A 25,264-nucleotide genomic window follows, 5' to 3' on the forward strand; every position below is an offset into this window, starting at 1 on the left:
ACCATAGAAACCACCATTGCATGGCTTCATGTTATGTGCTTTAAAACGCAGGGGAGGCAGCCGCTAAGATGTGCCGAGGAGGTATTATGGTCAACAATGCAGAGAAACTCTGACCTACTACAGCTAGTGGTACTGCTAAACAAGGAAACACAAGACATATATTATTAAAAGTCATCTTTAATAGAATTCAAAAATAGCTATTGCAAACTTTAGTTGAAGAAAAAGAAATCATTGACAATTTTCCAAACCCCTGTGAAACAGTCTAGTTCTTTAATATTCATTATTTGAAAAGACAGAAGCAATTTTCATAGCTGGCAGGTTAGTTCACTTCTATTTGCTCAAAACAGCTCTTAAAAGCATTCTTCTTCCACCATTTCTGATTTGATCAAAAGTGGAAATGCATACAGTGATCCTGAACTAGATCAAAGTGGTACCTGACTACATCTCAAGGCAGCCAAGAATTTTAGTTCAAATTGCTTAAGGCCTGATATGGAAAAAGAAGAAATGCAGTAGCCAGGAGGACAGCTAATGTAGGATACATTACACTTGCTTATATGACACTTTCTTTGAGCCAGCATTTTTTATATCCTCTTCCTTGTATTAGCGTCCCAACCAACCTAATAATAGTAAAAACCACAACAAAAAAGTCAATTCATTAATATAACATCATAAGATCTGAGCAAGGTTGACGCAGTTTTTGGGCAACCACTAAGAAATACAGAAATAAAATGTATGTCTTGAAATTAAAGAGAAATCTTAACACTGGAGTTCTGGTGACTAACGTGTAGTACATAAGCAATTAATGCTCATGCATATCTGAAAAGAGTTATCCATTAGAAAATACAATTACTGGATTGATCTGATATAGCACACTGTCAGACTTTATTGCATAGAGTAGCATTAGCACAATGATATTTCCAAGTGGCACACAAAAATACAATAAACAATATAAACCAGTGCTGACATCAAATATTTTGACACAGGAAGAAGGAGAATCTAATAACTCAAAAGATCTCATCACATAATTGCTTTTATACTTTATGGATAAATTACTAGTGATAACATCTAATTGCAAAATCTTCAATGTATTTAGAGGACTAAACACATAAAGATGGTTCTGAATGAAGATTTATAGTAGAAGAAGAAAGGCTATAACAGAAATATTATTAGCCATTAGAATCAGAATTAAAATTGAATAAACTTTCTGAGTGTCTGAGATAGAAAAATGGTGCCATTAGGGCCTATATAATCTGTCCTAAAAACCTAACTGTATATTTTGAAAAACAGAACATCACACAATGTTTTTGCTTTGGGTACTTTGTAAAGATCTTGTATGTTTGCACATACATTTCACAGTGTGGTGCACTGGAGGCTATACAGTGTACATACCTATACCTTTTACAGGAACCTGCTTTAAATCAAATACTGTCAATATTCTTGAACAATACATTTAGAGAAACATTGTTAGGATAATATTTTGAAAATTGAATAAACCAATTTTTTTTAAATCTTAGGTCTGGTTTTCAACAGTGACTTTCAAGGCAAAAGAGAGGCATGTAATGTTGGACCTTGGCTCTTCTGTTTTCCCTGCACCAGTTCAGCCACTTGTCCCTTTTATCACCTGCCACTTGTGCGCAAGCCACAAGCTCTTACTTGTGAAGTAAATGGGAGCAGGGCGGTGCCATGCTGGGAACCAAACCAGCATGCAGACTCCCAAGGTGCTGTAAACCTGTCAGCGAGCACTTGCCACAGGATGAGTGTTCCCTGTTCTGTTTGGTACAGAAGGTCTCTAGATGACACTCACAGACAAACCTGCAGAGAAAACCTTGGCTAAGATCATGGACAACAGCAAAGGTGGAATCTGGGGAGGAAGATCCTTTAAAATGCCTGTTTTTCTTTTAAACTCAATCATAAATAAATGACTCTTACTGACTTCAGAGCATACTCATGGTCCTGCACAGACCATGTCCACTAACAGCATGTGGATGAAAAAGGCATGGGAAGTATCAGAGAATACTCAGATTTCAAAGAAGCAGTAACAACACAGAAATGTTCAGGCAACACAACATGAAGACTCCATCACAAAAAAACCTTTTCCTGACTGCTTTTAGCACCACTCCTTAAAGATCCTGTTTCTGAAGTGTTCCTAACCATTTTTTTGCTAAAAACATGTCCTAATATCTTCAGTGGAAACATGCTCCCTGTGACATCAAAAACTGGTTATACAGAGCAATGGAAAAAAAAAAAAAAGCTGAACATTTGTGTAAAGGTTCCTACCCAGCAATGAGGAAAACGTGAAAAGTCATTGTGCCACATACTACACCCTTTTCCCTGTTCCACTCACTGCCAGTATAGAAAACAAGCTTTATCCTCTGCAACTCATTCAAAGCCCAGCCACAACTGTAAAGTGACTGAAGGCATCGATGTAGGAAAGTTAATGGCCACCTGGTGTAAACATTTGTTTAAAGTCATATGCTCTACACTGTTTCTTTAAAAAAGGTTAGTACAGGCTTGGATGTCTGTAACAATAAGTCTGCTGTATAGAAAATGTAAAATAAAAGAGGATGTTTCTTCATTGACTACAACAATTCCCATGACATGGTGCATTATGACTGATGCTTCTTAGTAAGGTGTGCAAGGCAGCCAAAAGTCATTTAAAAATATGTGTTGTTTGTCTCAAAATCAAAAGTAAGGGAATACTATTAAAAGCTGTACTTCCTGAAAATAAGCCGAGCAATTTAAATCCATTTTTTCTTGAGGATATTCAGGAAGCTGGGACTGTTTACAAAATAAAACTCACTTATCTACTGCAAATGAGTGGTTTATCCCCACTCTATCTTGTCTAGAAAATAAGCCTCTCTATCCTAACATTAATCAGATATCAATGTCCTCTTAGCCATTATACATATAGTAAAAACTGAAAACGTGGACTTTAGGTTCTTGAAATTATAGTAAATGGAGGCAAATGATCAAGGCTGATGTCTCCAAAAGCAAAAGATGAACTGCTTTCATAGTTCCACTGCAGCAAAACATACTCCAGTTCAGAGTGTGAATGTCTTCCAGATCTATGCTCCCACATACGAGCAAACAATTTGAGATGCAAAGATATATTTTAGTTTGTATTTTTGGTTTCTATTAGCTTTAGACCCATGCAACCAAGCATATGACTTAGAGGCTCAGATCCTGTATCCTATTGACTAAGCAGTGCTTTGGATTGCAATAAATATAATATTACTTCATGTGGGTCAGAGAGCAGCACAGGCACTCATATTAAGGCACTAATCAATTATTCAAGATGCGAGAGCTCAAGTGTGCCAAAGACAAGTGAAAAGCATGAACCTACTGCAAAGAATCAGGCCTAAGCTCTGCCAGAGAGACAGAACAGAACCCCCAGTTTGTGAAAAACACTGTAAATTCTAAATACAGGTGAAGTAAAACAAATAACCCCACGTAAACTAGTTTTGCAGTTAAAAACCTATGCATCAGTATTAGAAGGCACCCAATTCAGGAAGTTCAGGTCTCCTCCCATGCTACTACCATGCACTAATTTCTGTTTTGAACAAAAGTATAGATGAGCATAAAATACAAAAATATACATTTTAAGCAGTAGCAAAATTTGAATAAAAATTAGAAATTGTCATATAATTACATGTGGACACATACACATGCTGTCTCAAAAAAGTATGAAAGAAAAGGATCCAATAGCCTTAAAATTTCTAACTCTGTTAGCTGGCGTAACAGTTATTTATTTCATTTGAGTAACTAGGAATTTTATCAGCTTAGCATCCTTATCAAAAAGAAGTAACTACTAGACATCACAGGCATTGTTCAAGAACGATAAATCGGCTGCCAGACAGGGAAGACATTCATACACTCACTCAGGAGGTAAGAGCTCCCCCATTTCCATTCATGGAGACCTGAAATTCTTCCCTTGCACAAAAAGCAGATTTGGGTGTAAAAGGACCTGCTGCTCTTCACCATCCCACTTCAGCAAAGCACATAAGTATACACGGATGTGCTGAAAGTTATGCAAGAATGTCAATTCTTTCGTATGTGCAGCCCGTGCTACTTAAAAGCCTCTCCCACCAACCAATGGCAGGAGTGGCAGGCACAGATGGCACACAAGGCAAACCAGTGGACATGGCACAGAGAGTAGTTAACAGCGGTTCAGAGGTTACGCCACTTAAATAGTTGACAACACTGCAAACCCAAGACATTAATGATGGCCCAGAGTGACATTTCTAGAAGACTTCCAAAAACCAGGGAAGGATGAAAGCAACCTTCATCCTGTTGGCCATAAATACACCTGTGGAGACCAGCATTCTCACATGGGAAGAGAATGATGTTTGTTTCTGAATAACCCTCTATCTTTGATACAGTTACAGTAGAAGTCTCCTAGAGAAAAATGCATGTGAACATCCTGAGGCCTTATTTTCAAACACGATTAGCTTATGAATTGGCAAAAAATAATCCACCTAGTTTCTCTGCAATGATAAAAAAAGACTGACAATTTTCTGGAGCGTTCAGCAGTTTGTTTTTGACTCTTGGATCTGCTCTGAAGCCAGCTCTTTTTATTTTTCATAATATTCCCCATGACAGCATACAGCAAAATTCAATATTAATGTTGTGTCATGTCTGCAGAATAGAACAAAGTGAGCTCTGATACGAAGCTCGCAGCACTCTGCTTAGTAAGACTCCAATGAAGAAGCAGATAGTGTTTCAGAAAAGTACAGTAAACTAACATATGTCCCTAAAAACCAAGCACAAATGAAAGCTGGGGTGAAAAGGGAATGTGAACATCGAGCTAAGTTTATATTTCCTCAGACTGCTTTCTCGGTAACCGTGCTTTTTCAGAAAATAACTTCAGTATGAAACTAACACTTGGCAAGTTTTTCCAGCAGACACTTAAAGAAGTTTTCTGGCACAGCCAGAAATTTACCATATGGGCCAGCCCAGTTCTCCCTGAACACAGCATGAGTTTGGTCACTGTAATCACTAAACACAAGCCGGTATCTGAGCATAAAATTTTCTTTGGATAATTTATGGAAACCTTAGATATGAAACATAACCTGTTTCCTTTTACAGTACCCAACCACACAGTAAGTTTACATGAATGATAAACAACACACAGAACAAGGAGGCCAACGAAGAGTGCTGAAGCAAGGCTGGAGAGCCATCTCGGTGGCAGAGGCTGCAATCACTTTCACAGAAGTCACAGGTGGTTATACTTTGCATTACTTCTGAATTGTACATTCTCACTGCTCTTCTCCCTGTTCAGAAAGGTTAGTTAACGTTAGTTAATGAACTTCTGAGAACTGACTGACAAATTAGCTTCAGAAAGCAAGCATTTTAAAGGATGTTCTACATTCTTACATGCACCTTGTTATATACTACAAAATACTTCCCAGACTGGGAAGGACTAGGCATCAATATTTGTTCTTCTACCAAAATATCAAAATAGTCTTAATATATTCAGGCAAATGCTTGGTGAAAGGCACAGTTCCATAGACTTGTTCTCAAGTGTTAGACATAATCCGTTCACAAACCTCAGTTATACGTTTCAAAAGGATTTTGCCCCTATCTACACAGCAACGCCCATAATAAAGAATTCAGATGGTTTACCTGGCAGGTTACTGGCTACAACGTTTAAGAACTACGTCTCCTAGGAAACTAGCTTGGGAAACTGTCAGCCTGTGGCCTGGACAGGCGCACACTCTCCTGGGTAGAAAAACTGGTTGGCTGGCCGGGCCCAGAGAGTGGTGGGAAATGGTGTGAAATCCAGCTGGAGGCCAGTGACAAGCGGGGTTCCCCAGGGCTCAGGGCTGGGTCCAGCCCTGTTCAATGTCTTTATCAATGACCTGGATGAAGGCATCGAGTGCACCCTTAGCAAGTTTGCAGATGACACTAGGCTGGGAGGTAGTGTCGAGTCCAATGGCATGAGGTTTAACAAGGCCAAATGCCGGGTCCTGCATTTGAAGCACAACAACCCTGTGCAGCTACAGACTAGGAGAAGTCTGGCTGGAAAGCTGCCTGGAGGAGAGGGACCTGGTGTTGGTTGACAGCGACTGAACATGAGCCAGCAGTGGCCCAGGTGGCCAAGAAGGCCAATGGCATCTTGGCTTGTATCAGAAACAGCGTGACCAGCAGGTCCAGGGAGGTTATTCTCCCTCTGGACTCGGCACTGGTGAGACCGCTCCTCGAATCCTGTGTTCAGTTCTGGGTCCCTCACCACAAGAAGGATGTTGAGGCTCTGGAGTGAGTCCAGAGAAGAGCAACAAAGCTGGTGAGGGGGCTGGAGAACAGGCTTTATGAGGAGCGGCTGAGAGAGCTGGGGTTGTTTAGCCTGGAGAAGAGGAGGCTGAGGGGAGACCTCATTGCTCTCAACAACTACCTGAAAGGAGGTTGTAGAGAGGAGGGAGCTGGCCTCTTCTCCCAAGTGACAGGGGACAGGACAAGAGGGAATGGCCTCAAGCTGCACCAGGGGAGGTTCAGGCTGGACATAAGGAAAAAAATTTTTCATGGAAAGGGTCATTGGGCACTGGAACATGCTGCCCAGGGAGGTGGTTGATTCACCTTCCCTGGAGGTGTTTAAGGGATGGGTGGATGAGGTGCTGAGGGGCATGGTTTAGTGTTTGATAGGAATGGTTGGAATATGATCCAAGAGGTCTTTTCCAACCTGGTGATTCTATGAGTCTATGATTCTCTCATAACTGATGCTTTCTCTTTCACTGTTATGACTGGGAGTTTCAGCTTCCTCAGTCTGGGACTGGTCAACTCATCTAGCTCCTGCTCCTGTATTTTGCTTCCCAGTTCCCTGAAGGGCTGCTACAGAGCCAAACAGACTAAAAGCCTGGAAAATCATATTCATTTCAAAAATATTAATGCATGGTAATCACTCGGAGAACAAGCTTTTGCAAAGCTTCATTCCTATAGTCGGGTTTTTTTGATTTGAAGGTTTTCATTCCATCTAGGGATGCTGCAATTTCTTTTTATATTCGTAGTAATTTTTAACTGAAATTATATTCAGTTTTTCTTCAAACCTCAAGATATTAAGAAAATTAAAATACAAGATGTATCTTTGGGGGTCAAAATGCTTACCCAACAGTGACATCCAACTGAACAAAGTCAGGTAAGGGAAGCAGCAGTGACCTGAATGTGCTGAGTAGACACATATATTAACACTAGCAGACCTCCTGACTAGCAATGCTGTATTGGTACCCAAGCTAGTTCTTACACCTGTGCCAGTTGTAATATTCACCACAAAGACACAACTTTTTTGATAAATGCCAGAGCATGAGGGCCCCTTAGACATCTCCTAGCTCTGAATATGGCATGAATCTGACTGTCACCATCACATAAAACATACATCTGTACCTTGGGTCACCAACTACAAGAGTGATAGAAAACAATAGATCAAAATAAAAGCACACCCCTGTATTAGATAGGAAGGAGTTCTCTCAGGAGAACTCAAAATCATGGCATATGTATTTATGTTGACCAATAATATGCCTATGCTACACAGTAATAAGGTGTCTTCTAAAATAATACTGGAAACAATCTTTTTCTTAAAGTCAAAGCTTTCTGTTGCAGCAGTGATTATGTCATAGAAATTTAAGCCCTTAAGGATATTAATTCATATCTTTAAATTAATATTGGTTTATAATTGAGAATTTATGGTTATTAAATGTATTTAAATATAATAAAAAATATTTACACATGAGCATTTATATGTGAACTTTTAGTACACATATTCATTAGGCTATCTAGCAACATTCTTACAAAAGACTAGGTCCTGAGCTGTTCTCTTCTCCTAGGAACTGAAGCATATGAAAATTCATTTTGGCCATAGATTCTAAGGGTTATGTGTTTGTCTCAAATATAAACTGCTCTAAGTTGGTAAGCCATTAGGCCTTAAAACATGGTCAAGTTTAGTGGACAGTGTAGTTACATCAATTAATTTACTGTTTTAGTTTAAAAGTCTATGATTGAACAAACATTTCAGCCTACATGGAATAAATGTGATCTTCATCTAGCTAAAGTAACACACGTAGCAGATTTGATTGCCTTTTGTCTTGTGCTGGAAAAAAGCCAACATGAAGAAAATTGCCTATATAAATTTTTCATGCCTTATCTCAATCCAAGCCCAAATCCTTAATAACGTTTCAGTTGGCTGATGCAATGAAAACCTAACATCTTCTACAGCAGCTTATAATCTTTCATTGCTTTTCATTTTGCCCAAAAGCTTTGTACCTCACTGCCTTTCTCTGAAACACACTCACTACAGAAAAAAAAAAAACACAAAACCCAAATTAAAAATCTCTGAAACTGTTTTTTCCAAATATATTTTTTACATAGCTAAAGAAATCAAAACACTGGCATTTTCTCCAGTGAAGGACTCAGTTCAAACAAGAAACAGATAGAAAAGCTTTCTGAAACAATCATTAACTTGGTAAGTGAGCCACACTGAAGTTCCTGCTTCGTTTTGGTAGTTTTGGGAACACACTGGGACAGATTAAAGCAAATTCACACCAGCTGAGGAACCAAGCCATTAGGGCAGTAAACATGCATATGGGAAAACACTACTATTTGGCTAGAAAATTTGGCATATCAATGTCCACAACGGCTGCAGTTCAATGAGAATAAAAAAATTCAGTTCAATGTGGCTCTCTGTTCACTAAAATTTGTCCTGTTTCCACAGAAGAAACTTTCTTTTAGACTTCTGATTCACTAAGATCCATTTGAATGACTGAGACTTACTAGGTTCATAGTAATCCACCACAGTCACTGAAGCATCTTGGATATTTGCCACTTTGAAGTCTCTCACAGCTGGAATACCCACACAAACCTGTGTCTCATTTAGCTAGAAAAACAGAAGAGAAACATCCTGAGAAGCCTTGTAATGGTTATTTCACAGAAGAGGTAAGAACTTCTAGCTCAGCAGTAATCTATTTCTAACGACTGGGAGTCAGGAGGCATATAAAGATGCTTATCTCATTTAAAATCAGTAAGGCCAAATTATAGACTTCTTGACTTCTGCCTTCTTATATACGATTTTTAAGAGGCTTAATCTAGAAACCCCTTACAAATATAACCGATTTATACCTATCAAATCAGTCTCAGTAAAAAGCAATGCAACTATTAATTCAATGTGAATAGCAGACACTCGTTTCCCCAAAGAATACAATCATAATGTCTTTCCAAATTTTAAACAAAGAATGGCAGAGTTAAGATTAACATCACTACAAACACATTACTTTGTTATTTTCAACTTACAGAGTCTAAGTAGAAGTTGACTTTTCCATTGTCCCTTTCCATCTTCTTAACTGTATTGTCTGATGGAATGAAATCTGGTGACACAGAGAAACCACTGAGTAAGCCAACTTCCATGAGGACCATACCGCTACTGGGAGCTGTGCCAGAACCGAAGTATCTTTTTAAAACATGGAGACAAAGAAACTTTTAGTAGAAATACAATAATCCACTGTATGATAATTAAATCCCAACTATGGAAGCAAGAATGTTTATGAACACTTAAGAAACAAATGGAACAAAATGCAAACAAGAAATATTCTGACTATAAGGAGATAATAATTGATTTCTCTGTTTTCTACCTGATAATTTGAAAGTGGCAAGGCACTGGAACTAGTTGCCCAGAGAAGTTGTGGAAGCCCCATTCCTGGAGGTGTTCAAGGCCAGGCTGGATGGAGCCATGGGCAGCCTGATCTAGTGGGACGTGTCCCCGCCCATCACAGGAGAGGTTTGAACTGGATGATCTTTAAGGTCCCTTCCAACCCAAACTGTTCTATGATTCTATAATTTCTACCACATATGCAAAAGCAGGTCTAGCAGTGAGAAAACTACAGTTCATAAATCCTATGAGAGACTACACTGACACGACTAAGAGCTTTCCATTGGCAATTATAAGTGCAGGTTTACACCACAAATATGCAGGAAATATTGCAATTAACAACATTTTGGAAGAAGTAATTAAGAGACTGCTGTAGGAACTCTTAAGCTCAAATATATATATTTCTTCTTATAGATGCATTGTTGTGCTTTTATTTATTTTTGCAAAGTGAGACAAAGGTATACACCAAAAAAGTCTCCCAAAGCCTATCATATTTCTTTCATAGAGATTGATGGTTCCATTAACGAATTTATCATCAGATTATTTCTCAAAGATCCAGCTTTAAAATGGATAGGTGTGTTAGTCACTCAGTTCCAGAAAAAAAAAATTTAATAAGTTCCTTCTTGTTTTCCTAAATAATGCTTATTATTATACTTTCTCCCAATATGAGAATCAGACGCTGGGCTAAAAACTTTGGTTCTGTTGCATAAGCCCTACATACTATGCTGCACAACAGAATTATCAAAATAGATTTATGGTGTTCTGTGCTACAAGTGATATGTATATGACCTGCAAAAGATTGTATTGCTTTAAATAAAGAAGGTGGTGGCAGAAGAGGTTCCCCCCACCCTTGGCGTGGAGGGTAAATGATTACTGTTAAAATAGAATAGAAGCGTCTCCAATCCACATTTTGCAGGCCTGACAGTAGTTGAAAGTAATTGGATAAAACTATTTCTTTGTAGAGCTGGATGGTTTCAAAAAAGGCAAGACTTGCTTTCAAAGCAATGCTGTTAAGCCTGGCAGCATGGCTGATTGAATGCAGATATGTCTTTGAAAGAAATACAGCACAACTGCTGACTTCAGCTGGCTCGTGAGATTAGAAACAAATGAAACCATCTGTTGGGTGATGTGCTGTGCCAAAGTAGCTGCTATTGAAAACAAATAACTGATTTGGAACTGGATGCAATTATTTCTGCATAATTACAAATAAGAGGGGAGGAAAATACTCAAGCTGTCTAGCCAGCCAGGGATACTACCAAAATACAAACAGGTAACCAAAACAACTTGCTATTGTCAAGAAGTGAATGAGATATATCCCTACAAGTTATAAGGATCTGACTCAAGATCTTAACAAAGAAGAGAGACAGCTTTGGAGGTGGTTACTGGTATCATCTCTTCAATTCATGTTCTCTTAAAAAATTAAAAAAAAAACATTACCTGAAGAGAACCAAAACCATTTTGAGCTAAATTTTATGTTTCAGTTCTTCAACAACATAAGAACTGTGCAAGACCCTCTCATAGATGATGCAAAGAGGAGAAACCAACACCAAGCTAGCACAGACAGAAAGCAGAAACAAAACGATGACGAGACCCATCAGCAATCAGTTTCCCGTGCCTGGAAATGGTATGTGGGCAACAAGACCAACCAGAGAAGTAACTGGCAGCTCTGGGTTTTTGACTTCCAGACAGCGAGTTAGCTCCTCTAGCCAAAACTCAGCTCAATTTGAATGAGACATCATCTGCTCCAGTGTTAATACCCAGCTGAGATGACCATGGCCAGTCATCAAGCTGGTTGAAATACAGTGGAATATTTTGCAGATTAGAGAAAGAAAAAAATTGCAAAGCTGCAACCTCCATTATCTGACTACGCATACCCACAGCTAACTAAACCGACTGAGATTTCAACAGTCTTACAGTTCCATATATCCTCCAGGGACAGTTTCATAATGCCACTAGATTTTCCTTTGAACACTTTGCAATTAAAACATCATCACCCTAGAAACTTCCCAGAGGGATGGAGCCCTTCCTGTTTGTATTCCTGAGCCAAAGGTCTTAGCTAGAAAATTAGAATGCTTGGCCAAGACTTACCGCAGAGCCATCATGTGAGTCCTTTACATGTCAGGAGTTTGTGCTAGACTTTAGAAAGCTGTTGACACTTAATAGAAAACTTTAAAAGAGAGAAAGCCCATTCTATTTCAAGAGCTCTCTTGTCTTTTAGTGTCCCTGTCCACCATCTGTATCACTGAATTGGTTACCAGAAACACATAAAAACAGGGCTCTGGCTTTGCGCATACTGGCTACTTCCCAAATTAAATCAATTCTCTCTGTACTGAAATCATATACACTATATATTATTATTTGCATGATGGTGTCACCTAGAGGCTCTGACTCAAGTGACAGGTTCCTTGTGGTAGGCAAAGCATAAAAATTATTGAGAAATAGGGTGTTTAAAGTTTAAATAAATAACAACAAGAGGATGCGAAGTAAAGGAATGCAAGAGTAATCATGGTGAATCAGGTGGTAATTTGCAAATACTGCCTTTACAAGGAGCCTATTATAATTTCACAAGAAGAAAACATTGTTTCTAGAGGAAGTATTTACAGATTAAATCCTAAAATACAAAGAATGCAGTCATCTCAGCATCTTTGAAGACAATAAAAGATAGAAGATAAAAAGCATAAATATAATGTGTGGAGAGATACAATGGGTTTTCCGTGAAATATGCAGTGTTCTTTAACTACAAGAAGAAGTGTCTACTAAAGAAACTGTCAGGGAACAAGCATCTTCATATAAGGCTTTTAAAGACAAATATAAACACTTCCACAGCAAGTAAAAATCAGGCAGCAAAGCAGCCAAAGAAACAACTCACTTTAATGACTGGCTGACCTAGGAATATGCAATATGACTGTTCAAAATCATCTGTTCTCATCTGATCCAAATTTTATCCAGGTAGCATTTGGTGACTGTTCTGTGGTCTCTGAGATGATGCTTCAGCAGTATCAGCTCAGTTCTTAGTGGGTGTCCACTGAATAAGAATCATCATCCCAGATGCAGCACCCCCCTCCCTTATTCAGCAGAAAGAATAGAATTAGACTGTCCGGAAAACTCATCACCTCTTTCAGCTCTAAAATAATGCTGACATTATATTATATTATCAAATTAATGACTGCAAGATATATCAGTAAATGAAAGATCACAAAGATACTTGCACAATAAGACAAAACCCCAGTGGAATTTACCGTTATGTAAAAATAGATTTTGACTCCTGCCAAAACTGTTATGAGCAAAGTTTATTAATAGAGATGACTATTTATTAATAGAGATGATTGTTTCTATTTCATGGTGTTTTCAGCACTTCAGAACTTCCTTCTTTTTTTTTAAAATAAAAAAGAAGTATTTACTTCTATATCAAAAGCAAAGCTTTCTGTTCACAATAGATAAGAGTAATAGGTACTTGTCACAATCTGCTACTAGAATTCAGAATGAGGAAGGTATTGGGTCCACCTTTCTCCATATGGCTAAGAAGCATTTACACAAAGAAGCCTTTGAGCTTTTACTTGTATTTCAAACACTTATATATACATCTAAGATTTAGGGCGCCAATAACTCTATGTGTACCAGTAGAAAAATATGACCTGTCCCGCAAAAATTTTTGCACGAAAGATCTATCACACTAATAACTTAATTGCTTCTTAGTTTAACTACTGTCATTTTTAACAAGTAATTCTTTCATTCTCTTTAGTTACGTGTTTGTAACACGTATATTAGTAAATCCACACAAACAAATGTATAACTTAGCTCATTTTAAATAATTTAAAGGCTGTATAGACAAAGAGGTGTTATGAGGTGCTTCAGCTGAATAACTTACCTTGTGCACACATTCAAGGTTAAATGGTTCTTATCATCTTTGTCATCTTTTACATCAACATTCAAGTCAAAGGCTTCTTGGTTTTGGACAGATCTGAGCCTCTGATCAGTGTATTTTGTGTTGTAAATAACATTGAGCTGTAGATTGCAAGTTAGAGACATTAGATGACATAGGTAAAGCAAATCTGTGTGGTTAAAACACTACATTTGTAACATTATAATGCCAGAGGAATGTTCACATGAGACAGGACATATGACCTTGTATCTGACAGCTGCGCACATGAGATTCCCAGGAATTCTCTGAAAGAATTATTCCTTCTGAGCACTTCATACTGCAGCAGAACCAATGCAATTTCCAGGATACAACTGAAGAAAACACATGGGAGCTCAGGGATAACCAGCAATTTTTTCCCTAGTTGTTGTTTGCAGCTTTATAGTGTGTGCAGCTACTTCCTGGCAGAGTGAAATGGGACGAATAAAGGCAAACTTCAGAGATTGACACCCACTGAGTTAAAAGAGACAGGCTGTGTATGAAAGCAGAGCAAGAGCAAATACATAGCGTATGCACAGCATTTGTCTTCACTCTTCATGTCACAGCATTCATACACTCTAAACAGATGAGGAATAGCATGCTACTCCAAGCCCAGAACAACACAGTTTTCTTGTAGTTAAGCAGTTTCATCATCTGGTTCATCTATGCAAGTCCTCTTCAGTCTGCCTTGAGGACAGAGCTCTCACCATTTCTGCTCAACAAACAGGTTCAAAGCCTACAGAAACTATTCCCAGCTGAAGGTCTGGAATACTACATGGTAAAAGTAATAATACGTGGTCTGGAATAATACATGGAAGACAGTCAGGTAATGTATTGTATGTATTTATCTTATCCTCTCTCCTGAGCACCCATCTTTCTCCATTGTGGAAAACTGAATACTGGGTTAGACTGAGCTTTGGTCTAACCCAACACAGTCCTGCTTACGCGTTCTCTCCAAATACAAGAATTAGGGGAGCAGATTCAAAAGGAGAAAAAAGTAGTGCTTCTTCATGTAATACACCATCAGCAGTAGAACTACTTGCCAAAAGAACATGTGGTTGTTAAAAGTTTAGAAATATTTTTAAAGTCACAGATTTACGGAAGCAAAAAAAAAATCCATGAAGGAAATATCTACCCAGCCAGAGAGAGCATACAGAGATGACCCATGGACTGGGTCCTGTGGCCCTGTGCTGCAAATTCATGAAGGGCAAGAGGATATACCAGCAAGATATTACTTCAAGCTTGTCCCATTCTAGTAGCTTTCATTGGTTACCCTCTCTCTACTGGCCATACAATACAGGAAATTAACTACCTAAGTTGTCCCAGCACATCTGCTCTAGCAACAAAAGACACCAAAAATGAAATTTAACTTTCAGAAAACATTCCAGGGTGCTTCTGATGGATTAACACCTGATGTGATGTTAACAGTAACTGCAGCTTCCCTTTGCTGGGACACAAACAGGACACCATCTCTGCCAGAAGACAAGAGAATGGGTTGCTGACTCAGCACTTCACTGTGATGAATCAGAAAGCTCAACCTTCAAAACCCTGGAATGATCAAAAAAACCCCATCAAATACAAGAAACTAAGAAATAGTTGACATTATTTGCCAAAATAGTAATTTTTACCAACAACAGAATAGTAAGTTTGCATACAGTTTTCCCAAAAACCAAAATCATTATCTTCTGCCTTAGTCATCAAGATAAAACACATAGCAGTGCAAGGAAGGATCTTCTTTGATTTCAGTAGAAAAATAATCAGAAAGTAGTCTGGAGAACAGGAGGCTGAGGGGAGATCTTACTGCTCTCTACAACTACCTGAAAGGAGATTGCAGCAATGTGGGTGCTGGTCTCTTCTCCCAAGTAACAAGCAATAGGACAAGAGGAAGTGGACTCAGGTTGTGTCAGAGGAGGTTAAGATTTAATATCAGGAAAAAAATTCTTTACTGAAAGAGTGGTAAAGCATTAGAACAGGCTGCCCAGGGAAGTGGTTGAGTCATCATCCCTGGAGGTATTAAAAAAAAAACATACAGACCTGGCATTTCGGGACATGGTTTAGTGGGCATGGTGGTGGTGGGCTGACAATTGGGACTGGATGATCTCAGAGGGCTTTTCCAACCTTAATGATTCATTCTATTTAAATAATTCCCCTTGCAAGACCTCAACATGCACTTTGTTTGGCTAAAGAATAGGGAATCAAGAGTGATTCTGGAAAATCATGGTCCCTTTACAACAGTTTCTGGCAGCAAATGGAAAATTGTCAGTCTGAATTTGAAGGTATGATGTGGGTCATCCAAGTTATAGGTTAGCAAGTCAGTTATATGCTAGCAAGTCTGTGCAAACAGAGGAGTCTTTAATTCCTGATTTATTGCTTTTGCTGTTACGTCTCTCACTCCTTGATATGAAAGCTATGCTCTTTTTCTCAATCTACACGCATATGATTCCCATTGCCCTGCACTGCTGAATTTACCATGTTTTATGAGTACAGTGCCAAATCTGTACAGGCACTCAGGACAACCGTGGTGCAACAGTGAACATTTATCCTGTAAAAATGATCTGCAGGAGAAGGAAGTACCAATGGTGAAGCCAATCTAGAAAGCCTGCCAGTTAAAGGCATGCAGATAGTTTGGTAAAGACAAGCTGGCAGTGCATCAACAATCTGTCATCACAGAAACAAAGCTGTTTTAACTTTTGCCAGAAAGTTAATGAATGGGAATTTATTGCCAACACAGGATGTCTGAAACCACATACTGAACAGGTCAATCACCTAGTATTTTTGTGGAATGAGTTATTTTTATGGTCTGACTTTCCTTTTCTGCTTTCTCATGACAATGAAGGAAAAATCTTTTTCACAACACCGTTTAATTGAAGTCTCTTTCTTGATACACTGTTACTTTGGGGACAGAAGGTTATTACACAGAAACTAGCATTAAATCAACAAAATGAGCAACTGCATTTCTTCTTAAACCTTTTAAGAAGCAGCTGCCAAAGCTAAAGGCAGAACTGGTCCAGTCTTGTCATACACAACTAGCTATGTCGAGAAACCCAAGAAGAGAAAACTAAAAGCTAATCTTCAGCACAAGAGATGCTTATGACAAGATCTGACCCAATCAATTGCATTACATTTCAAAAACCATTAGTCATTTATGGTGCCAATCAATGTCTTTTATCCTCCTCTTTTTGGTTTTCAACTAGCAGCTTGGTTGAGGGCATGAATACAATGGAATCATCTACATTATCTTTTCATCTCTTTTCAACTACTTAGTATACACTCAAACTGTAATGGAGAAATCAGTGTGCAATTCACAGTATCTTTTTCAGCACCATCTCACTGAACAACATTCAGTCCCTTGCTTAAGTCTAGTAAAAATATGCTGAGTGGAAAAAATGGTCAGTGTTTTTCAAGTAATGGGTCATTTGCAGGTTCTTCCTCACTCCCTGCCTATACATGAACAGGAGATCAAAGGTACCTTGCCCACTATTCACTTTGTCCATACCCAGCCTTCTCAAGCCTGCTAACCCTCCTGTTGCCAGTCCTGCATATCAGTGGAATCCTTCTTTGTTCCAGAAGGCATGGGTCATGACAGATTTTTTGAGGTACTTGCCAAACGTGGTTCACATTAGTTCTAGAAGAGACGTTTTTTCCAAAGACTTTCAGCAGGGAAGATAAATTCTTCAACTACAATCACTCTCTCCTTTCCCTTTCAGAATCAGTACCTTAGGACACCCATAGTATGTGCCCATATAACGAAGGGAAGAGCTCAGAGATCTTGTTGACAGCAGAACCACAAAATGACAAGTAAATGTCTGCTTTTGCAACTACACTATCCAAAATAAATATATCTTATGAGATCCTGCAGAGTCAAGACTGAATGCACTGCCAACTTGCACACAAAGACAGTGAGATTTCACAAAACTCTAAGTTTGTTTTCCCAAGAATTCATTCTATTGGGAAAGCAGCCTTTTCCACTAATGGACCAAATCTTCTGTTCTGTGATATTTAAATACATTACTGGTTTGATGTGCTACATTTGGCCAGAAAGTCAGATCCCAGAACAGTGAATCTCACCACTGTACTTTGGCGGGCCTAAGACAATGAAACCCAGCTGAAGAAATGTGATCACAATGTCATATGTTATCTGATTTATTAAATGCAACCCAGATCTAGTTTATGGCTGGGAAAAAGAGAAATCTCATTCCAATGGCATCAGTTCTTTTAGAATACTAGACCTGCCAAAGGAAGCAGAAGGAAAGGACTGGTCCCAGCAAAGAAAAAGTTTTGGAGAAACTACTCCAGTTTAAGTACAATATTTTGAATCAAGTCATGTCAACTCTGAATCAAAGCTGCAGGAAAAAAGGCAACAGCACAGTGACAGAAGAGCAGCACAGAAGGTAACCTCGCATTGGTTCCTGAATATCAGTTGTTTGGGAGTACATTTGCATGTTCAAATAACAAACCAGGAACTCAAACCATGGTGCTATATACCCCAAAAGAGCCCTCTGAACACAGAGTCTGCTTCTGGCTATTTTGGGTGGAAGAGTTCTGCTCAGTCTTCACCAGACATGCTGATTTAGATGTGAAATCTTCCTGTTGGAAAAACGTAATTGGAACCAACATGCTTCAACAAATCAGTGTTTTCCAGCAAGAAGCAATTTGCTGAAAAGTTTTTGATTAGCTTGCCCAACAAATTTGTTGACTTAGTATCAGGGAATATTTCTCAACAATAATTAAGGTTAAGTACCCTTAACCGTTCTGGAGCCCCGCTTTGTTACACTCCACATCTACAAACACACACTGAAACCACAGATGTGTGAATGCAGTCCTGCTGAGATGCTCGTTCCTGTCTTGGCATGCAGGTCTCTATCCTCTGAAACTTTTGAACTTTGCTGTAAACTTCATCTGCACTTCTGGGACTTAATAAACACAGGCCATGACTTACGTCGCTGTGGGATGTGCACACTGGTGCTGAATGAATGAGGTGTATCTGCAGCTGCTGTTCACTGCTGATAGGCAGCTGTGAAGTTTTCTTCGTAAAGATCTTTTATCCAAAAGCATACTTAGCAATGAACACCATGCTTTTTTGTTTTCCCAACGCATGAGAACAGTGAAGTAAAGGTCAGGTTGGAAGGAACGTGAGATGGAATCTGACCTGGCATAAAACTTCAAGACCATTAAATGCAGCCTAAGTTCAGTATTCCCCAAGGAGAACTACTAGAAGGAGTCCTGAAGGAATTCTGTCTGCTTTTGAAATAAACTCAGAAAATATGAGTTTGTCTATATACTTCCAATAAAACAAGACTCTCATGCTCAGAGACTAATATTTCTGTATTGTCTGTAGGTTTTCAAAGGTCTTCACTTTCACCTGTGTGGTTCTAAGTCACTATCATGGACGAGACAGCCAGGAAGAGACCCATTAGTAGCCGTATCTAATCAAATCCTTCATCTCATATAATTTTTCTCATAGGATTAGGGAAAATCTTGAAAGCAGAGTTTCTTCAGAACATAATTTCCATTATGGGAGAAGAGCAAGCAGCTGAAAAGCATAGAAGGCCTATTTATTGTCTGCTAGTTCTAAACAGAGTGTGTTAATCCCAACTTAATTTGTTTAAATACAATTAGAGATGTCTGAATTTACACTACAGAACACAGTCTTCTGCAGGACAGGTAGAGAACGGCATCTCCTCGCACTCTTTGCCATGCTCACACTTTTGGCTGATACTAAGCATCTACTACTGTTCGTAGTTCACAGGATCCTTTGACTCTGACTTTCATGCTACTTCAGAACAGTGTAAAAATTGCTGGAGAACCTAACCATAATATTCTCTTACTTTGAACTTTTGCACTATTGTATTCTACTTCATTAAAAGAAGAATAATACTATCAGTGTAATCTTGTTCTGATCTGTGCCCTACCACGGCTAACCACAGATTCCTGATGAGGAGTTTCTACCTGGTCCACATCTATTTTTTACTGTGGCCTTTATGCCTGCCAATATATCACTGTAGTCCTTAGTTTTGGAAACAGATACTACATTTCTACAGGTGGACAGGGCTGCTTTGACACGACTCTGGCCCCTGGAAGTGTCTCAAAAGTCAAACACTCAGCAGTATTTAAAAGGCCAGGCCATTGGACATAATCAGTACATGAATATGTTCATTCACATGATAGATGCTTTACGGCATTTTTCAATTACTAAAGCACTTTGTTACTGACATAAGACATTTCAGAAGATTGTTCTTGTTAGCATGTTTTATAAAGCTTCCAAAGTATACCTCCCCTTTAGAGAGCATATCTTTAGCAAGAACAACAGCATTGCATACCTGAAAGACAGCAAATCCTGTTCCCTCTGCTGCCACTGTGACTGTCATTGGTTGTGCAGGAGTAATCTGAAAGAAAGACAGATGAGTAAAACAGTATTTTCGAAGTACTTTCAGTCAGCAGACTTTAAAAAAGCATTCCTTGTTTTTTACAGTACCTCTTTGGTCTGAAGCAGAAAACGGTTTTGAGTGTCAATTGAAAATGTTTCTGGAGTATTCAGAGAAGGTGCTGTCACTGTTATATCCATTTCTGTTTTGCTTGCAGTAGTGAGAGTTGCAAATAGACTCAAGGCTTGCAGAGCCACCACTGTGTCCTGTTGAGAAAAATAATCCTTCTGTACTAAACAGCAGAAGCCTGTGCAGTGAACTACCTGTGTGTAGGCCATGTCTGGGAGAGCTCCTGGTCCCTGCATTGTCCCATTTATTGATTATGTTGGCGTTTTCATGCAGCTGCCTACACATCTCTATTGGGATTCCACTGGTACGAAGGATCCCGGTACATAAGAGAGACAGCAGAAGAGGACAAGTTAGGTACTGTGACACACAACAGGAAATGAGGTGGGAGAAAGACAGGAAGTTCTGCTCTTGTGCAAAGTCTGTGGAAGACCTGACACAACAGAATCACACACCATGCAGACAGCAATGAGAAAGCCAACGAGAAAAAGTAATGATTCTGTCACTGTCTAGATGTATATAGTGACTAAGAATTAAATATCCAGTACTTCAAAAGCTATACGCCTGAAAAACTATTATTATTTATTTTAAAAAAGCCTGAAATTAGTTTTTATTGGATCTGCAGGAACAATTTCAAAGGAATTCACCTATTTTATACTTTATATTTGATTAAAAGGTTCTGTGTGATTACTTAACCACTGCAGAATATGATTATAAATACACTGTAATACCTCTCTCTCTCACTTTCTCTTTTATTTATCTTTGTGTAAAATGGCGGGTTTAGCTTCCCAGGTTTTGAATCTGATAGGCAGTTTTTGAACACTTGTTTCTGTACGGTTTAGTGAATGAGAATTTTAACATCCATTATTTCCTAGGGAAAAAAAATACAGCGATCAATCATATGTCTCAGGGATTTTTTCTCTTCACGTAGTTAATTTTGCACCTATTTTTGACCAGTGATAGTGAAGGAATCAGCCTTGCAGGCTCAGCATACAAAGGTGTTTTATTCATTCTTAGATCATTTCTAGTAACAAAACTCTAATGTAACAGAAGCTCATTAATTATGATGTGGTGACTGTGCCATACCTTAAGGTACCAGCACCTGCTGCCTATTCAGTCTAAATGTGTAGAAACCACTTCTTACCAATTAGAAACTACTCTCTTTCACCTCGGACAGGGACATGGCTCAGGAACTGCTTCACTGATTTCTTAAAATCGAGAAAGATTAGATGATTAGCAACAAAACCAAAGTTGCTGGTACAGTGAACCACTACCACTGGAATCCCAGCTCCAGTGCTTAACATGCTGAGACAGAACAGATGCAGCTAATGAGCTACAGAAAGACTGAATAGTCTGGAGTAAGTGGCATATTTTTTCAGTAGGAAGTCAATACTTACCCTGAAATATCTTTGATTAATCCTTTGCAGAAGACAGTGACCAAGCATCTAAACTACTCTCCCTTTACTCAGACTATTCATTTGTCAGGTCTTGCTGAAAATCTATGGCTTCAAAGCCCAAACTTATGAAACCTCTTTCATTTTAAAGTGAATGAAACTATGACAACCTATCACATCTGTTTATCTGATCCATCTTACAGACTTAAAGAGCTCTAAGATGTTTGAGAATCTGATTTCAAACATCTGAAAGCAGAAATGTACCTGCCCTTACCTAAGCTGTGGAAACCAAAAAATACCTTGAAGAGCATTTTCCAAGTCCTTACAACCACATTTCTCACATTTACATTTCTCAACCTAAACTGAGACAGAGTTCAAGATGTCTAGAAATGCTGTCTGTCATTGCTGAAGGTGACTTCAGAGTTCTTCCACGTCCCAGGCTCAAATGAGTCTCAGAAATACAGGTGACCAAAAAAAGGGCAAAGAAACACCTACAGAGAAGATAAACGTGGCCCTTGGCATGTTCTGAAGCACAAGGTGTCCCCAAAGCTTTTCATCAGGAAACATTCACAGCTGAAGCACAAGGTGCGTGGCTCAGTATGACAATGCTGCATGTAATACACAACCTGAAATGTTAGGGAATAGTCTCAACCCAGATTCATAGGCTCCTCTTGCCCAGCAAGACAGGGTTTGCAGAATTTACTACTCTTCCCTACCATTTAAATCGACATTCATATATGTTCTTTTTTTTGTATGGATTGTTTTCCTGTGCATATGAGATATGCACGTTTTATGCTCAAACATTAAAAGCATTGCAAAGTGAAATATACTGATTGTAAAATCGTTGTAAGCTATATCATCTACACAAACTTCAGTGAGTTACTATAAGCTAATTTACAAAACATCACGCAAGCAACTGATTACTTTCTTCCTTATTGTTTAACAATATATTACACTTCTAATGCAATAAACTCAAGGAAGGAAACACTCCAAACATTTTTTTAAACACAATCTTGGAAGTTAACAATAAGTATGGTGTCATTTCCACAAATTAAAAAAGGCATCTAGAGAGACATTGGAGTAATTCTGAAATCAAAATAGTTTAGACTATAGAAGAACAAAAGGACTAAATTAATTTCTTAACTTCACTCTCAGGGGGGTAAATGGGACACTGCTGGATATTCAAACTGTGAAGAGAAAATGGTTTCTGGAGAACAGAAAAGTTTTTTCAACTCGTTTAGTGCTTCAATCAATCTCCTTAAATACTAAGAAAGAACTAACACATTGAATGAATACTAGAACCTCAGGGGAACCAAGCTGCTTCTTAAATTGCATTTTATGTAGTAGAATTAATTTCTTTCAGGGTAATACCAGCAAACATTTTAAAATAATGAAGGATAGACTGTACAGCTTGGTACCAAGCAGCATGATGCAATGTGACATTTTACTGTGACCAGCATTTGCGGTTCATTTAAAAGCTTGTTTAAATGAATGCAATCCGAAGTACTATATAAATTTTCTGGATGCCAGCGCAACTTCCAAGATGTGGTTTCAATAAAATGGAAATCTAGAGATAATGTAGGTCTTCCAAATTTCATGGCCCATCAAAAATCTACATAATAGCGAGGACAAAGTGCATTATTAAGACCAACTGCCAACAGAGGCACTAGGTTAGGCTGTTCCTCTAAAACCTACTCCCCTTTCTTATCTTATGTTAATAGCCTTTCAGTAGTCTGAGGACACACATATGAAAGAAAAGAAAGAGGTTTCTCTCCTTGGAAAAGGTAAATACAGATATTTATTGCACTTGCATGCAAAATCTGATAAAATATTTTTCCATGGGCACCACTACTTCTTCTTAATTTAAGATCTTCTGTTATTACTATTTTATATAATCAAGGTGACTCTCTAATTCTATTTATTATTATTATACTTGCCAAAATACTAAAAGTCGTAGTCCAGGTTTAAGGTGCCAATATTACTAAGAATGCAAGTCTGCGTATAACCAAGGTTGTTACAGCAAAATAGAATTCGGTAATTGTTATGTAAAAAACAAATGGTCCTTTTTTCCTTTTCTTTTCCTTTTTCCTTTTTGTTTTTCAAATATATCGTGCTCATTTAGAAAGTTTAACAAAGCCCACTGAGACAAGATATTACCTGAGTAGATGAAAATCCCCCAAGGTGGTTTCTCTGCTGACTTAACCATTTCATAATAGGGATACCCTCTGCTATTCTGTCTTGATGAAAGTGTGATAGCAGAGCATATGCTGCAAGTTCAATATCAATAGATCGTGGCTGCCATGAATCAGAAATTTCAGAAGCAGGCGTTATCCAGAAACGAAAATCTCCTGCAAAAGTAACCAATAATAACCTCCGATTCAGAGTCTTTGGAATTCTGTTAAACATCCTAATTAATGCTTATGTATGGGATCTAACAAGGGATCTCTCTTTAAATTGTGTTAATGATTAGGTACATGTCCCACAAAGGACCCACCTAACCGCTTCCTCAGCAATGGCTGCAACTGGATACAAAAAAAAGCTGGAGTCCTAAGAGTCACTCAAACTGACTTCGATGAACTTTACATTGATCTTTTTGTTGCCAGCCAGAAATGCTCACGTCAAGAAGCCCTTGTGAAAAGGCCACCTTGTTGCTATGGTGCTCCTTTCCGTTTGGGACTAGGGAAGGCACCTCAAGCTGCACAGCTGCTCACTAGGCTCACTCTTGAGTGAAGCCTTCCAAAACTGTGACTTCCTCCCTTCCCAAAACTTATTGTCCAAAAGGCCTAACTCAGTAAACACAGAGGACACCCAAAAGGCTTACTTCTAGGCTAGAACTTTAATTCCTTCAGATTTTTCAAGAGGACAGTTACTATTTGAAAGTAAAATATTCCATTTCTTTTACACCATATGGTCTGTCCTTCCCCCCAAACAAGGTACAAAATTCAATCGTGCTGAACTCAGGAGAGGTTAAACATGATGAGAGCATGGGTCCCTACAGAAAATGCAATGAATTTCTGTACTGTCTTACACAAAGTCCAATCCTTCAACTCTTTATCCTGATACTGATTTTAACTAATTGCTCCCCCACACCCTCATGATCAATCTGAATTACTTCGGAATATAAAGTAAGACCATCCATCTCCCTTTAATCAGGCTGATCTTAGAAGCGCACATAATAACATGGAAAAATTGACAAGTAATGTTCTTCAACAGCACCTCAGTACTCTCATGACAAACACAGTAATTAAGACTGAAAAGCCAAGCTTTGCTGTGAATTGTGAATTCATTCAAGGACACTTTTCATCAAGGCCGCCTTGGAAGTTCTTAGCTTATTCTCTATATAATACTCAGATTAGAATTCGGAAGGATTCTCTATCGCAGCTGTAGATATGTGACAGGTATTTTTCGATTTCACAAAAAAACATCTATACAACTGTATAAGAGAGTTGTGCAATACCTTGGTGTTCTGCCCTCTGGTTCAGCATATTCAGTGCCTCCTTTGCTTTTGTACTTTTTGCCCAGGACAATGCATAGGTCACAAGTGCCAAAGTGTAATTATCCAAAATACCTTCTTGTAATTTATCTTCTAGAAAGTTTGTAGCACTCTTTATGACATAAGCATGCTAGAAATGAAGATCATATTGAAAAATGTACAATGAATAAAATATATATTGAAATACTGAAATTTAGAAGAATTTGTACAGAAACAGAAACCATCACCAAACAAAAACCAAGAAATAATGAAAATTGGTTGCAGAGTCACAAGAACGAACCTCAAAGACAAACCTTTTGATCTGGCACCATCTTTTATGAACATGAGTAATCTCAATGCAAGCAATTGGAATGACTTAAC

The 25,264-nt window shown here is 38.5% G+C and overlaps 1 protein-coding gene across 1 annotated transcript in view; it reads right to left on the reverse strand.

Moving 5' to 3' along the window:
- Positions 1–591: 591 nt before the first annotated feature.
- CD109 (CD109 molecule) overlaps positions 592–25,264 on the reverse strand; it is a 78,374-nt gene continuing 53,701 nt past the window's right edge. Inside the window, exons 26-33 of the mRNA XM_069850312.1 lie at positions 24,869–25,034; positions 23,569–23,759; positions 20,002–20,157; positions 19,847–19,912; positions 13,497–13,633; positions 9,274–9,430; positions 8,758–8,860; positions 592–5,270 (exon numbers count right to left, since the gene is read on the reverse strand). Coding sequence (XP_069706413.1) covers positions 5,080–5,270; positions 8,758–8,860; positions 9,274–9,430; positions 13,497–13,633; positions 19,847–19,912; positions 20,002–20,157; positions 23,569–23,759; positions 24,869–25,034 — 1,167 coding nt within the window. The 3' untranslated portion in view covers positions 592–5,079. The remainder of the gene's footprint in view (positions 5,271–8,757; positions 8,861–9,273; positions 9,431–13,496; positions 13,634–19,846; positions 19,913–20,001; positions 20,158–23,568; positions 23,760–24,868; positions 25,035–25,264) is intronic.

Source organism: Phaenicophaeus curvirostris, chromosome 2 (genome assembly GCF_032191515.1).
Source record: "Phaenicophaeus curvirostris isolate KB17595 chromosome 2, BPBGC_Pcur_1.0, whole genome shotgun sequence".
NCBI lineage: Eukaryota > Metazoa > Chordata > Aves > Cuculiformes > Cuculidae > Phaenicophaeus > Phaenicophaeus curvirostris.